The following is a 17,144-nucleotide window of genomic DNA, read 5'->3' as shown; positions in this document are numbered from 1 at the left end:
AAAATGGAGCCATAAAATCACCTCATTTAGACAAAAACATGTCCAATACTTGCAGGCTCATGGCTAATTGTTCTGGTTCTGATGGCTTGTTTCTGACCCAGTAGAGTAATTCAGCAGAACACAGGGAGGAGGCAGAGGAACTCCATTTGTTCTCTCAGATTATCTCATGTTAGGACATAGAGAAAGTTACATTAAAACTTTTTTAAAGTTTCCTCCTCAGTACCGCGTAGCGATGGTCCAACAAAGAATTATTGTGATGATTAATCAGGTTAAAAATTGGCTCATTATGAAGATTTTTAACCATTTACACCTTTTTTATACAGTTTTATACATTAAAAGATACAAAAATAAACAGATAATTAAATCACTTGTTAGAATATATTTACAAAGTTTTTTCCATCTATTTTTAAACTTTCTAGCTTCTTTCCTGCAGTTCCAGGGTGAGTCTTTCTTCATGACTCTTTAAGGAATGAGAAGCTCAGCTCAATGTTTTTATCCAACCTTGTTATTAATCAGTGAAATAAGTTGGAGGAGAGACGTTTGGTTCCTGTTGCAGCTCAGTGTTAATCTGGTTAATCTGAGAGATGAGCTCCAGTCTAACACTGCAGTGAGGATTAAAACCGGCCAGACAAGGTGAGGGGCGGAGGAGAGGTCACCATCAGGAAGTTTGAACCTCTGCAACAAACTGCATTTTAATCACAACCAGCTGCTGATTTTACTGGGTTTTGCTTTTTCCAGTTAAATCCTTTATTTTCCGGTTTGGGTTGAATCAGGTGTGGCCCACGTTGGCGCTGTGGCGGGTCATATCCATGTTGGTTTATTCACTAAAAACAGGTTTACTTTTTGTTATCAGATTTAAATGTAAAATATAGCAGAGATGCAGCGATCAGACCTTTTCTGTCCAACACTGATCTCCAGTTTTCATTCTGCTCTGATCTTCCAGTTCCTGGGATTTTTCCTCCACAGAGAAAAATGTTCTGCAGGTTCTGAGTTTCAGGTAGAAGTTCTGAATGAAACAGAAAATATGAAGATTTTCCCACCTTATGCTTCAAAGCATTGACCTCTGACCTTCATGGGATGGGAATGTTTTACTTTAAATCAGGACTTTCTGAAAGGTAGAGCTGATGAAAAAAATCTTTTTAATGCAGATATTTAAATTTGAACAGGAAAAGAACAGAATGAGCAGCAAATGAACCAAATGCAGAAGAAAAATGTTTTTATTTAAAACACATGAAGAAAAACTGCAGCAAATTTACAAAAGGAAGATTTAATATTTAAATCTGACATGTTGAGAAAAATAGGAGCCGATAGAAACAGAAAATGATCAGTGATTGAGAAAAACTGATCAACATTTCAATGAAATCTGATAAATGAAATGAAAAAATAAGAAAAACAACATCTTGATATTCAGTGTGAAACTTTGACTGGAAACAAACAGAAAAACATGAGGATCCTGGAATAATCCTGGAATAATCCTGGAATAATTCCAGCTTCCATCTTTAAAAGATGGGAAGAAGAAAAAGTTTCCAAGGACTCAATCAGAATTATTTCACCAAGAACTAGATTGTAGAGACTGAACTATCTGTTCAACAGTGAGAGAGTTTCTCTGACAGGAGGAAAATCTTTAGACTCAATTTAGCACAGAAACACTGAAGAGGCCCCAGGACTGGACCAGACTGTAAATCCAGGAATCAGAGGTTCAGTGAATGTGGTGTTGAAGGTGTGGAGGAGGATCAGTGAGTCAGAGGAAACTCTGTAGAAGGACAGAATGCCAGCAGGACAGTCCACATACACTGCTACTCTGTTAGAGACAGAGGAGGAGGAGAGACGAGTTTCTCTGTTATTGTGCCTTACAAAGTAACCATTAACATCAGAGCAGCTCAGACTCCAGGAATGATCATTCCAACCAAACACACAGTCTGTATTGTCTCCTTTCCTCCTGATTCTTCTGTAACTCACTGATATATAAACTATTCCTCTCCAGTCGACCTCCCAGTAACAACGACCAGTCAGACCAGTTCTACACAGCAGCTGATTCCAGTCATCAAATCTGTCTGGATGATCAGGATATGACTGAAGCTCCTCCACAAATGTCACCTTCCTGTTGTCTTCAGACAGTTTGAGTTTTCTGCTCACTGTGTTTGTGTCGATGGTGAGTTGACAGGAATCTGATGGAGAGAACAAACACAATCCAGCTGCAGTTATTGATCATTTATTGACACTTTGATGATGACTCCTGAATGAGTGATGTGACAGTTTGAAGATGGTTGAATGTGAGCTGCTTTGTTGTCATGAATCAGATGAAAAACACACTTACATCTCCATAGACCTGGTGTCAAGAATCGGACTCCAGCAGGCTCCACCCTGAAAGGAGGAGGGGGGTCAGACCATCAGTCTCTTTCAGCAGCAAACATGGACATTACATGTCTCTCAGACACACATTGTCCTCCACTGAGACAGGAACAGTCCAACATTTGGATTGCAAACTGCAGTGGATGTAGGAAGGACAGTTGGTGCTGCTGCAGCACAACTCATTTCTCCAAACACAGGAAAAGCTCCAACAGAGAGGAGAAAGGAAATCCCTCAGTAACAACCTGAAGAAACTCACTGAAACCTAAAAGGACATCAGGAAACTAAGGAAACATTTCTGGAAGCTCAACCTGATTTAATAATCAGCATTAAAATACAATCAATCTAAACTCTGACACAACACCTGGATACCTGTTCCATCCACACTCCCACACACAGATGAAGGAATGAAACACTAAACAGCCCTGCTAATGAAAACCTGCTGTGGCCTCACTGTAATATCCAGAAATGTTGGATTGTCCTGCTGTTGCAATCAGAGGCCAAGAAGAAGCTTCAAGTTCTTCTCCTGTTCAGCTCTACGTTCCTGTCAGAGACTTCAGCTCCTCATGAGGAGAACAACTAAAGCCTGGAACAGACTGACACTAACATCCTGACATCTCATCCCTGAACAAAGCTTTGCAGCATCAAGGTGACTTAGCGCCATATATGGACAGATTTCCTCTAAAGGGGGCGGAGCCTGGATTGGAGGAACCAGCAGCAGCTTCCACGAACAAATTTTGGGAACCTCTGGAGGAGAACATGGAGATGAGATTCCTGGTTTAATCAGTGGATTCATTGATAGAAAACATGACGACTGAAATATCTGAGAGCTGCAGCTCCATTTTCTACAGATCTGCTGGAACATCAGATAGAAATGAAGAATTTCATCATTTCACATCAAATCTGTTCATCTTCCACAGAAACAACTGAATTATTGACCTGAACTGGTTCTAAAGGTCTGGATGGTAAAAACATCCATTGTTTTTATGTCTTATTAGTTTCCAGAAAGAGTTGAAATGTTTCAGAAGCTTTTATCCAGCAGCTCAGTAAAGATCTCTCCTCTTTCCAACCTGATTTAGTCCATGAAGCAGAACATCTCTGCTGCTGCAGCAACAGGAGGAAACTTCTCCAGCTCTCAACTTCTACACTCTGACTGCTTGGAAACAGATCAGGGAGGAACAGCCTTTTCTCCAGGCTGCCTCCTCCTGACTCTAGCGCCACCTACTGGCTGTTCACCAGAGGTGGAGAAAGAACTCAAACTATGTACTGAAGTAAAAGTACAAATAAACAGACGAAAATGTTCTCTAGTAAAAGAACCACATTAACATTTTTACATGAATAAGTATTTAAAAATACTTAAATTATTAAAAGTAAAATACTTGCTGAATGTTACCTAATGGCTAATACAATATCATTAAGTGTACCGATCATATTTTATTGTAATACATCAGTAATGAGCCATTTAATGAACAATGATCAACATCTGTTCTTGTTTCTTAAACCATCCAAACATCATCAGTTCTTATCCTCTAAATATTCTTCTGCTGTTTCTCCATTTATTGTTTTGTTTCCATACCATAATATTCCATGTGCATTATAGTTACCACATATTACTGATTATCTACACCTTTAATCTGGATTAACTGATTCTAATCTAACTTTAATAAGTGTTATCTCTAGTTAATTTCATCTCATTTATTATTGTCTCTATTGCTACATATTCTAGATCAGTTCCTCTACTTGTTTCTCTGAACATAGATAATCTTTTCTAGATGTTCCTCATCTTTCTGTTCCTTTCTTCCTGTCACTGAAACATTTTGTCATGTCTCTTCAATACCAATAATATCTGCTTTATGATGTCATTTATCTGTATATTTTTAACTTCCTGTCCATCAGCCAATCAGCTTCTTGTATTTTCTCAGTAGATCCATCAGTGGAAGCCCCGCCCAGCCCATGATGCTCCTGGTTTGTGAAGACAGAGAGACAAACTGAACTCTGATAGGAAACAGTTTCAAACTGATTTTCTCTCTCCAACCTCTTGGTTCCACATGGAGCTATATTTGGCCCCCTGCTGCTCTGACTACCATGTTATTGTGGTCCCAGTAGATGGGTCGGTTTCCCAGGTTCATTCAGCACCATGTGAAAGATTCCTACAGTTTAAATGGGCTGCTGGTTGCAAAGTTACTGTCAAAATTAACAGAAATAACTTGAGTTATTTAGTTTGTCATAAGAGACTAAATGAGGTTAAAATTTTATCCATTAATTTAGAAATGCCATGGTTATAAACTAAATATTAAGTTTCAAACTAAATGTTTCCCAGCAGACTGACTAAAGACATTTCTCCCTCTTCCTCCTCTATCAGACCTTCTCTGCTCCTGCAGCAGGTTCCTCCATACCTGAGAGCTTCCAGTCTCCAGTGTGGATCCTTCAGTCCAGCCGACAGCAGCTTCACTCCTGAGTCTCCTGGATGATTGTAGCTCAGGTCCAACTCTTTCAGATGGGAGGGGTTGGAGGTCAGAGCTGAGGCCAGAGAAGCACAGCCTTCCTCTGAGACCAAACAGCCTGATAAGCTGCAGACACACAATTCATCACATGTTGAGAATATGAGAACATTGAGGTAGAACCCAAGGTCTGAACTAACTAACTAACTGGCTGGATGGATCTGTAACATGTGGAATAAATAAGAAAGCCAAGCACCTGCTGGGATCTGTAATTATGCTTCTTTTTGTACCTAAGATGCAGCAATTTGTCAAGTGTCCAGAGTTACCTGAGAGTTTCCAGGTTGCAGTGTAGACGCTTCAGTCCAGCAGAGAGAAGCTTCACTCCTGAATCCTGCAGGTTGTTGTTACTCAGGTCCAGTTCTCTGAGACTGGAGGACTGGGAGCTGAGAACTGACGACAGAGCTTCACAGCTTCTCTCTGAGAGGTTACAGTCACTCAGCCTGAGGAGACAGGGAGAAAAATCTGTTATTAAACAATTCTTCAAAATGTTTGTCTATTTTTCCAGTCAACAATGTTCCTCTTTACTGATTTAAGGGACTGTTTTATACATAATTATGTTGCCTGAACAGGTTCAGTTTATAGATGGGCCTCCTGCCATGAAGGACTGAACTTAAGGCAACAAGGGAGAAAAATCTGTTATTCAGCAAATCACACATATTTATTTTTGTATTTCCAGTCAAGAATGTCCTTCTTGGAAAGATTTAAAGGACTTTTTACTTCACATATTTTTATGTTGACTTTTATTGTGAAATGGCCCATTTTGTAGATGGTCATCCTGTCTTGAAGGATTGAACAACAGACAACAAGGAGGCTGGCAAGAGAACTATTACAATCCACCATGAACTAAATTAATCCAGTGTCAGTTTTAACAGAAAGAGTCCCGTATAAATCTAGGCTGAAGAAAAGCATCGGGGTTGGTCAGAGCTGGTTTGAGGGAAAACACCAGCTTTAAGCAAAGCAGAGAGAATCTCAGATTTCATCTTTCCCTTTTTAACTGCTTGGATACAGAGATGGAAAACTGAGCAGCAACAGACAAAAGCTGTTCCTTTGAGCAACAAGCTAACTATTTAGCTTCATAGTAAATGTTTCCCAGCAGACTGACTAAAGACATTTCTCCCTCTTCCTCCTCTATCAGACCTTCTCTGCTCCTGCAGCAGGTTCCTCCATACCTGAGAGCTTCCAGTCTCCAGTGTGGATCCTTCAGTCCAGTCGACAGCAGCTTCACTCCTGAGTCTCCTGGATGATTGTAGCTCAGGTCCAACTCTTTCAGATGGGAGGGGTTGGAGGTCAGAGCTGAGGCCAGAGAAGCACAGCCTTCCTCTGAGACCAAACAGCCTGATAAGCTGCAGACACACAATTCATCACATGATGAGAACATGAGAACATTGAGGTAGAACCCAAGGTCTGAACTGGTGACTGACTGACTGACTGGCTGGCTTTGTAACATGTGGAATAAATAAGAAAGCCAAGCACCTGCTGGGATCTGTAATTATGCTTCTTTTTGTACCTAAGATGCAGCAATTTGTCAAGTGTCCAGAGTTACCTGAGAGTTTCCAGGTTGCAGTTTGGACTCTTCAGTCCAGCAGAGAGAAGCTTCACTCCTGAATCCTTCAGGTTGTTGTTACTCAGGTCCAGTTCTCTGAGACTGGAGGACTGGGAGCTGAGAACTGAGGACAGAGCTTCACAGCTTCTCTCTGAGAGGTTACAGTCACTCAGTCTGAGGAGACAGAGAGAAAAATATATTATTAAACAATTCCTTAAAATTTATGTTCTTTCACATTAACAATGTTTTTATTGGACAGAGAACTAACTATCTTATTTTACACAACATTTGTTTATGTTGTGAACTGGTTCATTCTACAATTGGGCCTCCAGGATTAAAGGACAGATCTACAAGTACAAATGAGGTTGGAAAGATAATTGTAAAATTCCACAATTAACTATATTAATCCAATTACAATTTTAACATAAAATGAAGGGGTTTTCCTGCTTGAAAATGTAACACTGTGTTCAGCTGCTGAAGGAAGTCTGTTTCATTTTTGTGCATCCCCCAATGGGACATATTGAAGAGACAATGCACCAATATATCAACTGAAACAAGAATATATACCTCATAATTAGCTGATTTCTATCTATCAACAATAAATACAATAACAATCTGTGTCCTTACAGAGATTTATTGGAGGCTTTAACCACTGGCAGCAGCCTCAGAAGAACATCCTCTGAAGCAGAGTATTTCTTCAGGTCAAACACATCCAGATCTTTTCCTGATGACACTAAGATGAAGACCAGAGCTGACCACTGAGCTGGAGACAGTTTATCTGTGGAGAGACTTCCTGAACTCAGAGACTGTTGGATCTCCTCCACTAGAGAACGATCATTCAGTTCATTCAGACAGTGGAACAGATTGATGCTTTTCTCTGCAGACACATTTTCACTGATTTTTTTCTTGATGTACTGTACTGTTTCCTGATTGATCTGTGAGCTAATTCCTGTCTGTGTCAGCAGACCTTGTAGGAGTCTCTGATTGGTCTGCAGTGAAAGTCCCAGGAGGAAGCGAAGGAACAAGTCCAGGTGTCCATTTGGACTCTGTAAGGCCTGGTCAACAGCTCTCTGATGGAAAGATTTTAGGTCAGATTTATTAAGTAATGAAGACTTCTTTGATCTTTGCTTTTCTTTCCTCACGTCAAAACCAGAGTTGATGAAGGTCAGATGAACATGAAGAGCAGCCAGAAACTCCTGAACACTCAGATGGATGAAGCAGAACACCTTGTCCTGGTACAGCCCTCTCTCCTCTTTAAAGATCTGTGTGAACACTCCTGAGTACACTGACGCTGCTCTGATATTTATGCCACACTCTGTCAGGTCTGATTCATAGAAGATCAGGTTTCCTTTTTGCAGCTGATCAAAAGCCAGTTTTCCCAGAGACTCAATCATCTTCCTGCTCTCTGGACTCCAGTGTGGATCTGTTTCAGCTCCTCCATCATACTTGACCTTCATCACTTTGGTCTGAACCACCAGGAAGTGGATGTACATCTCAGTCAGGGTTCTGGGCAGCTTTCCTACCTCTCTGGTCTCCAACACATCCTCCAGAACTGTAGCAGTGATCCAGCAGAAGACTGGGATGTGGCACATGATGTGGAGGCTTCGTGATGTCTTCATGTGGGAGATGATCCTGCTGGCCTGCTCCTTATCTCTGAATCTCTTCCTGAAGTACTCCTCCTTCTGTGGGTCATTGAACCCTCTGACCTCTGTTACCATGCCAACACACTGAGGAGGGATCTGACTGGCTGATGAAGGTCGTGTGGTTATCCAGAGGCGAGCAGAGGGAAGCAGTTTCCCCCTGATAAGGTTTGTCAGCAGAACATCCAATGAGGTGAACTCTGTAGCATCAGTCAGGATCTCCTTGTTGTGGAAGTCCAGTGGAAGTCGACTCTCATCCAGGCCATCAAAGATGAACAGAACCTGAAACTGTTCAAAGCTGCAGATTTCTTTGGTTTCAGTAAAGAAGTGATGAACAAGTTCCACCAAGCTGAACTTTTTCTCTTTCAGCACATTCAGCTCTTTGAAAGTGAATGGAAATATAAACTGGATGTTCTGGTGGGCTTTGTCTTCAGCCCAGTCCAGAGTGAACTTCTGTGTTAAGACTGTTTTCCCAATACCAGCCACTCCCTTTGTCATCACTGTTCTGATTGGTTGATCTCTTCCAGGTGGGACTTTAAAGATGTCTTCTTGTCTGATTGTTGTTTCTGGTCTGTGTAGTTTCCTGGATGCTGTTTCAATCTGTCTGACCTCATGTTCATCATTGACCTCTCCAGTCCCTCCCTCTGTGATGTAGAGCTCTGTGTACATCTGGTTCAGAAGGGTTGGACTTCCTGCTTTAGCAATCCCCTCAAACACAGACTGGAACTTCTTTTTCAGACCAGACTTAAGTTGATGTTGAAAAACTGCAGCAAGATGTTCTACATAAAAAAAAACATCAGGAACAAATTAAAGTCATATTCTGAAGATGATTTTAATAAATGTGATTTCATCTCTTCGAACATCAGTACATATGTGATTTATCCATCAGATTAAATCTTTGTAGAAATCCTCTTACTGCTCTGCAGATGGTCAGCCAGCTCTTCCTGCTTCATCCTCCTCAGGAAGTTCAGTGTGATCTTCATCACTGCCTCTCTGCTGATCCTCGTCTGCTCTTCATCATCACCTTCCAATACTTCATCATCTTCTCTATGGCTCTCTGAGCATTCTGGGTAATCTGGATTCAGAACCTTCTGGATCTTCTTTAGCTCTTTCTTCACAAAAGTGACAATGTTGTTCTCTAGTAGCTGGAACAGAATAATAGATGAAGGAAACAGACTGAAATCATGGAGCCAAACACCAGATGGATGTTGGACAGACTGACAGTCCTCTGGTCTACAAAGTGCACCATGGAGATGAATGTGAACAGAACCCATGGAAAAGTTGTTGTTGTTCATATACAGACCATAAATATGGAGTCCAGCTGTGTTTGATTCTGCTGGACAGACAGATCACTGGGAACCTCTGAGCTCTGTTGGTCCACTCTGTGGAGGAACCGGGAACAATAAGAAAGTCAGGAAATATTCATCCAGCAGTATTCACAGAGGAAATAACACAGTATCACAATAAGAGTACTTAAAGCAGAAGAACAGAGCATCACATGAACAAAATACAAAGAAGTTAGAAATAAGAAGATGAACTACAACGATGAAGACCAGTAACACCAAAATCACCCAGTAGTCATTCTCATCTCATCAGTTCATAAAATCTTTGAAAAATCTGCTTTCAGATAAGTTGTGGCCCCCTCTTGATGTTTCAACTTATATGTCTTGCTCAGTAGTGGTCGAGTTTCAGCCCTCCTTGCCTTGGCTATGTCTCTGAGTTCTGAACATCTTGTCCTTCTGTGTGCTATAGGTTGGAGTTCTGGAATATGACAGAACTGGAAGATGATGGCTTCCTGGTAGCTTCATGTTTGATTCTTCTCAAATCTTTGGCAGTTAATTTACATCTTTTTTCAACATCTTTCTTACAACCCTGTTTACTAGTGATGGGTCTGGCAACACCAATGCGTCAGCGCATGCATCAAGCCGGCAACACCAATGCGTCAGCGCATGCATCAAGCCCATAGACCAAAAACCGTGTCGGTGCGCGTGTTGGTTTCAGCAAGTCACATGACCGATACAGGAACTGTACAGAAAGGTATTTGTTTTCATTTCATTGTTTCATCCAGTTTTTTTCAGTTTCTACTTGATCTATCTGAATCCAAATTCAGCTGAAATTGACTCTTAGTTTACTTTCATATTATGTTCTGCAGGTTAAGTGTCGCATATGTTTGACAGAACTGTCTTATTTAAATAAATCCACCTCCTCAATGCTGAGGCATTATAGGGCCAAGCATGAGAATGAAGTCCCAGATATAACTAGGATAAATTCAGGTATACAGCCACTCTACAAACTACTCAGTTGTTTTCTTTTACTTTATAAATTATTTCATATAAATTTATTGCTTACTTCATTTTAACTATCAAGCTTCTAGGAAGCAGATGCTGGATGAGGCTCTACTAAATTTCATTGTGAAGGATTGCCAGCCTCTCAGCATTGTGGAGAGTGAAGGGTTCAAGGAACTGGTTCAAGTCCTTGAACCTTCATATGTTTTGCCAACCAGAAAGGTTTGTGTGGAAATGATCTGAAGTAGTATTTTATATATACAATTTATTTAATCTTTAATTTAAATATATTGACTTGGTTTTGGTTTCACTGTTATAATTTTCAGACCATCAAACAAATGGTGACCAAAAATTATGAGGAGGAACGGGAATGAGTGAAAATGGAAGTACAGCAAGCTGTGGCAGTGAGTATAACGGCTGACATGTGGACATCTGTGAACATGGAGGCTTATTTGGCTCTTACCTGTCACTACATTAATGAAAATTTGCAGTTGTGTGCATCTGTGTTGGGAGTACAATACTTTCCACAAAGTCACACTGCTGACAATTTGGCCCAAGTCAAAAGAGACATAATGGAGGACTGGGCCATAACCAATAAAGTAAAGTGTCTTGTGGCTGATGCAGCACCAAACATGATCGCATCCACTAGACAGCTCCTAATTCGGCACTCCATTTTCATTGCACATACTCTCAATTTATTAGTTAGAAAATCATGTGATCAGATCCCCACACTTACATCCATCAGACAGAAGTCTAGGCACATCGTCACATACTTCAGATCAACCACTACAGCCAAGGAGAAGCTTGCTCAAGTGCAGCAACAGATAGGACGTCCAATCCTGAAACTTATAAATGAGGTGCCAACACTCTGGAACAGCACATATGAAATGCTGTCAAGGCTACATGATGAGAGGGAACCAGTGTGGGTATCTCTGGCCTCTCTAAAAACAGATTTGACTCCACTTACAGCTGATGAGCACACCATCATAGGAGAAACACTTCTGGTGCTTGCTCCTTTCCATCAAGCTACTGTGGAGTTGTCTGAAGAGAGGTGAGTGTCAGGGTCCAAGGTCACCCCAATGATGAAAATGCTCTATCTTGCACTAGAGCTTAATGGAGCAGCTTTGCACACACAGGCAGCCATGCACCTACATGAACACCTGAAGTGTCGAGTCACAGACACTGCTTCCAACCTGGAGTCAATAAGTGTGTTAACTCTAGCAACACTTCTAGACCCCCAGATTTAAATCACTTGGGTTCCGCAGTTCCTCCAAAGGCAATGATGCCATCAGTAGACTGCGGTCAGAATGTGCGTCTATGATTGGATGCACAAATGAGCCTCAGCCAGGATCGTCTTCACAACAGCAGTCTGCTCCCAACTCAGACATGTTATTCAGCGTTATTTGTTTGTTTGGACATGATGTACTAAAATGGTAATTTGTTGTTTTTAGATAACCTTTGGCACCATCTTGATATTGAAGTGGCCAGGCAGACCAAAAGTACCACAGCTGATGCCATTCAGGAGGTGCAGAGATACCTTGCAGAGGGCAATATTACCAGATGTCAGGATCCAATGACATACTGGCAGAACCAAAAGACAATTTATCATAACCTCTTCCGGTTGTCATTGCAATACCTTTGCACTCCAGCCTCATCTGTGCCATGTGAGAGGGTGTTTTCTACAGCAGGAGAAGTTGTCTCAAAAAAGCGCAGCAGGCTAAATTTCAAAACATTGGAAAAACTTATTTTTTTGAATAAAAATTTGTGAAGAAAAACCCCAGTCCACAAGCATCCTCATTCCAAACACATTCACTTAAATTTTTTCTTTTTGGTACATGTTCACATTATTTATTGACTGTATCTTAGAATATCCAATATTTAACATTTTACTTATATTAAATAATACAATATATAATATACAATAAAATGCAATGACTTAAATGTTATTGTATGACTAGGTCGTCAAATCAGTCTGTCAACTACATTGCCTGCAGGGATTTTTAATGTCCAGCAGGTGTCAGTATTCAGTGACGCAGTATCAACACAGTATCAATACAGTGTTGCTATGGGTCGACATGACACATGACGCCTCATCTACCCATCATTACTGTTTACTGTTTGTAGCAAAACATTTGATGGTCCTGTGATAATGCCCCAATATTTTAGCAATTTCAAGAGTGCTACGTCCTTTTGAAAGACTTTTTTAACATTTTGGACTTTTCAGAGTAACTTAGATCTATTTTTAGGCCCATTTTGTTTGAGGAAAAGAAGTTTTTGAACAATTATGCACACCTTGATATAGGGCAGTGCTTCTCAATCCCCCTGCTCTGCATGTTTTAGTATAATCTGAATTAGCTGTTCTATTCTGGAACAGCTGATTTAGATGATTGCATGGCCTCTTCTGCAGCCATCAAATACCACAGAAGGCTGTTAATCACCCACAGATTCAATCCAGGTGTGTCTCAGAAGGGAAAATGCCCAAAACATACAAGGCAGGGGGGCTTTGGTACTGGAATTGAGCTCCTATCAACCCATGTCTTTTTAAAATACTACACCATCCTTAGAAGTAAAACCTCTTGCAAAAATACAGACGTGAATGGGAAGATACACATTCCAGGCAAAACAATGACAGTGAAGTTTAATAGGGGCATTAAAAAAATGTGTCGGCGATATTAAGTGTGCACAGTGGGATGTTTGATATCAGACAGAATGGGTCGGGAGAGGAAAACCACAGACCTGTCAGAACCTAAAGAACCAGACATCAGTCTCTTCATCCTTCAATCATTTCCTGAGACTGAAAAATAATCTAAATGGCAATTTAAAGAACAAATCATACAAATAGATTAATAAATAAATTAATAAATATTGTGAAGAGAAACAGTTTATTTTTTCAACATTAAAAACGTTAGTTAGGATTGTGTAGGAAGAATGTTGATATCTTTTATAAATACAGTGTATTGTGGTCAATATTATTTCACCATTTTATTAATGTGGGTGGCCAGTTTGGATAAGGGTTCCTATAAAGCTATAAGAATAGAAAACATGCTAACAAAATGCCTCAGACCTGCAGCCCATAGGTGGTTCTGGACACAGGCTAACAGAAGTGGCTCTTTAGCTTACTTATATATTAAATGATGAAATATTGCCCTGTTTTTTGTTTCATTCTTTTATATAAATTGCACATATGTGCAATTTATTCACATATACAGTATGTACTTTTATTATCCGGCGCCTGATTCATTTTTGAGGTGGGGGGGGGGGGGGGGGGGGGGGGGGTCATGGGGTGTTTCGTCACCTCTTTTACGCAGTTTGAATGTCAGGCCTGCGCTTTTTAAATCTGTCACTACATGGTGACAGATTTAACAAATATTCAGAAAACATATTTTTTATTAAAGTCATATACTGCAGCTTGAATAAAATGCAACTACACAGCATTTTTTGAGAAGTCTAGAATGTTTTATGCATATATTGCATGTTGTCTGTGACTGTTGCTCATGGGGAGAGACATTTCAGTAATCTAAAATTAAGAGAAAAATTTAAGCAACCTAGTTGCATACTGTATGCAGATTGTTGCATGTAAAATTTATGAGCAGTTAATATTGTGCTAATATCAGTTTTGAACCAAAGAAAGCAAGGCAGTTGCAATCCTCTAATATTGTGACGCTTTTATGAGTCAAATAGACTCAAGAAATTGTAACAGCAGCTGCATGGGGGGCCCAATTTAATTTTTTGTCATGGGGCCCAAGATTCCTGGTGGCGCCCCTGCAGACAGATCCAAATGACTGATGAACTTGTGTAGATTTCTCTGCAGATGCGACGAGGAGGAATTTCTGAAGCTGTATGTTCAGATCCCAGCAGCTGAAGTTCTGGTATTTTAATGGAGTCGTTTGATTTAATTTATTATAAGTTATTGAGGCCACAGTCTGTGGTTTTCTCACTGCAGAGAAAAAGTTAGAAGTTCATCTGCTTTATATGTGATGGGATCTGGATTCACGGTTCAACTAGGTGAATATTAACTAAATCATGTGGCTGAATAGCTCAAGTTAACATGATTATAATTTGACAGGTAAAAATAGTACATGACATGTTTCTGTTCATTGATCCTCCTGAATAATGTCCAGCCTTGTTTAAAGATCAGTAAAATCTGTTTCTGAGACAAACATGTTGGTTTGAAAAGACTGAGAGAAGTTTGGAGATGTTAGTGTTGAGCTCTGACATGGAGAAGAACCAGGAATCATTTACACTCTGACCATCCAAGGAGGATCTGATCAGAACCAGATGGTCCGCTAGAGACCGTCTGGTCATGTGAAAAGATATCCACATGAGATATTTTTTTAGCTTAACTGTGGGAATGGTTAATAATTCACTATGTTGGATGATGTTTGAACCACAGAGATGAAACTGTAATCATAAATTTAATTCATAAAAGCCTTTTTCTTTCAGTATTACTCTGTCTGGAAAATAAATTACATTTAGATTTAGAGAACAATCCAGATATCAATCTAGAAATTAAATTCACTTCTGCCTTTTGTGTTTGTGTGTTAAATTAATATTGGATGGTCATAATAATAATAGATATAAACTGAACAGTTACAGCAGTTAGAAACAGCTCACCTCTCTGATGGTGGAGATCCAGGAGATTTAAAGGTAATGATCACATCCATTGACATGTCACTCTTAAAGGACACACAGCTGGGTTCTGGTTCTGGTTCTGGTTTGAGTCTCTGATGGATCCTGACAGAAACATGATGATTAAAACTTAATCTGTTCAGTCTGGATGAAGCAGCAAAGAGGAGCAGCAGCAGCTTCATCACCACGTCTGTTCTGGCCTGATATAGTGAACGCTGTGTGAAAAGGGCTGTGGACAGTTAGAGATGGTGACCTCACCTCTGACCTTTGCTCTGGCTCTCATCTTCCCCACACAGAGTGGTTTTAGAGGGAGGGACTCCCTCCTCTCTGTCCTCACACTGATCCATGCTGCTGAATTCACATCAGCTCACACACACTTTCTACCTTCACCTGCAGAGGAAACACACATCATTCATCTGCACATCAACTCTGATCATCCTTTACATCATTAGAGCTGGAAAAAGATCAGCTGCTCCTCCTCTGATTGGCTCTTCTTCTCTGCTTCATATCAGTGTCAGGTGAATGCAGTCAGACAGCAAAGAGGCAGAGGAAGCTGCCATCAGCTGCTGCACTTCTACTATCAGTCCACTAGATGGAGACATGGAGCAACATTTACATTCACTGATTCAACCTGAACAACAGGAAGTATCTTAGTTCACATTTATTGAACTACCAGCTCCATCAAAGATTAACTATTTAATAATCTGATTGAATTAAACACATTTTAAGAATATTATTTTACTTTGAAACTGTTGTGTTTAACTTTAATGGTGAAAACCAGAATTTGATTATAGGAAATAAAAACATAAAGCAGTTTGTTCAGAAAAGAACATCAGCTCTTCATTGATTTGTTGGATTCCAGTTTACCAGTAATCTAATAATCCCTTAGATTAACTTTCAAGCAGCAGAGAGATGAAACTTTGAGTTCAAGTCAGTAGATTTCTGTTCTCTAAACATCAGAGAGAAAAATAAGAAACAAACAGGAAAGTTTCTGAAGACAAAGTTCAAGTAGAAGCAAAGAAAACTTACAGTTTGTTCAAATGATCCAAACAGTTGAAGAAGAATATCTGAATAACAAACAGAGACCCAACAGAACCGCAGTAGAACCAGACTGTGCCAGAACTGAACAGGTGAGTTTAAACTGAAAGTTTTGAGAGGAGAAATGAAGCCAAACTGGTTCAACTGGTCAGGCTGACTGTTAGTCTGAAGAAAGTTTATCTGTTCACATCTGAAGACATACATTCTTCTCATGACTCCCAGTTTGAACACAAACACTCTGCTGCTGTATCTGTCTAGATCCAGGTTCTGTTCAGCTCTACTGGAACCAGAACTTGTTTTTTAGCTTGCTACCAACTAAATTCTTCAATGGTGGGGAATTTATCTTCCTCTGATAGTGAAACTACAACCTGCCTGATGTCTGATTATTACACCCATATTAAGTTGTTTTTAAATGATCCAAATATGTCAGTGATGGTAAAAATAGATCAGAACCAGAACCAGTTCTAAAGTTTCAATCATCAGGATGTGAATAAAAGCTCATCTGTTCCTCAGCAGCTCTTGAAATGAGCTCAATGCAACAGCAGTAAACATTATATTGAATCATAATTTATTGAAATGAATCAGAACCAAAGTGCTGAAGCATTGAGAGAAAAACTAAGTCCATCATTTCTGCTTCCACAGCAGGTCAAAGGTCATCAGCTTCAAGGAGCTGCTGGTCAGATGGAAATTTTTACTTTAACTATTTTTATCCCTTTGACACTAAATAACAAAAAGTTCATGGTTTAAGGCGAATATGACATATAAAACATCAAAACAAAAATAAAAAACAAGAATTTATTAAAAATACAGTATAAGCCAACAGAAAATAATCTGGAAAATGAAACAAAGGAACAAACTCAACTGTAGTCCTTAATATCACCACACTACTGCTGCTGAAACCACACAGAAAAGTACTGTTGCCTAGCAACCTCTCAGCTAATAGAATCCAAGTGTTATATTGGGTTTTATAACACTTGGATTATAGAAATGTTATAGATGGTTAGAAGGAAACCATTGTTTCCTTCTAGTGGGTGTGTCTGTGTGGTTCTGTATCTGTCTAGATAGACAGATGTTAGAAAACCCATAAAGCTGATAAAAATCAACATCCATTCTTTTGATAGAATAATGTGACTCTTTAAAGTTTAACTAACCTCTGAAA

The 17,144-nt window shown here is 39.8% G+C and overlaps 1 protein-coding gene and 1 pseudogene across 1 annotated transcript; both read right to left on the bottom strand.

Annotated features, from left to right (window-relative positions):
• Window positions 1-1,328: 1,328 nt before the first annotated feature.
• LOC102219940 overlaps window positions 1,329-17,144 on the bottom strand; it is a 43,226-nt pseudogene continuing 27,410 nt past the window's right edge.
• Window positions 1,616-15,294, bottom strand: LOC102224110 (NACHT, LRR and PYD domains-containing protein 3-like). Its single transcript, XM_023337927.1, has 10 exons — window positions 15,206-15,294; window positions 14,933-15,052; window positions 9,337-9,415; window positions 8,950-9,178; window positions 7,021-8,812; window positions 6,394-6,567; window positions 5,117-5,290; window positions 4,746-4,919; window positions 2,318-2,364; window positions 1,616-2,168 (listed from the first exon to the last, which is right to left on the bottom strand). The coding sequence occupies exons 1-10, from the start codon at window positions 15,292-15,294 to the stop codon at window positions 1,636-1,638; spliced, it is 3,411 nt and encodes a 1,136-aa protein (XP_023193695.1). The 3' UTR covers window positions 1,616-1,635.

The sequence above is a fragment of the Xiphophorus maculatus genome, chromosome 8, assembly GCF_002775205.1.
Source record: "Xiphophorus maculatus strain JP 163 A chromosome 8, X_maculatus-5.0-male, whole genome shotgun sequence".
NCBI classification, from domain to species: domain Eukaryota; kingdom Metazoa; phylum Chordata; class Actinopteri; order Cyprinodontiformes; family Poeciliidae; genus Xiphophorus; species Xiphophorus maculatus.
Note: the sequence above shows the minus strand (reverse complement) of the source record. Positions and strands in the feature narration are given on the sequence as shown.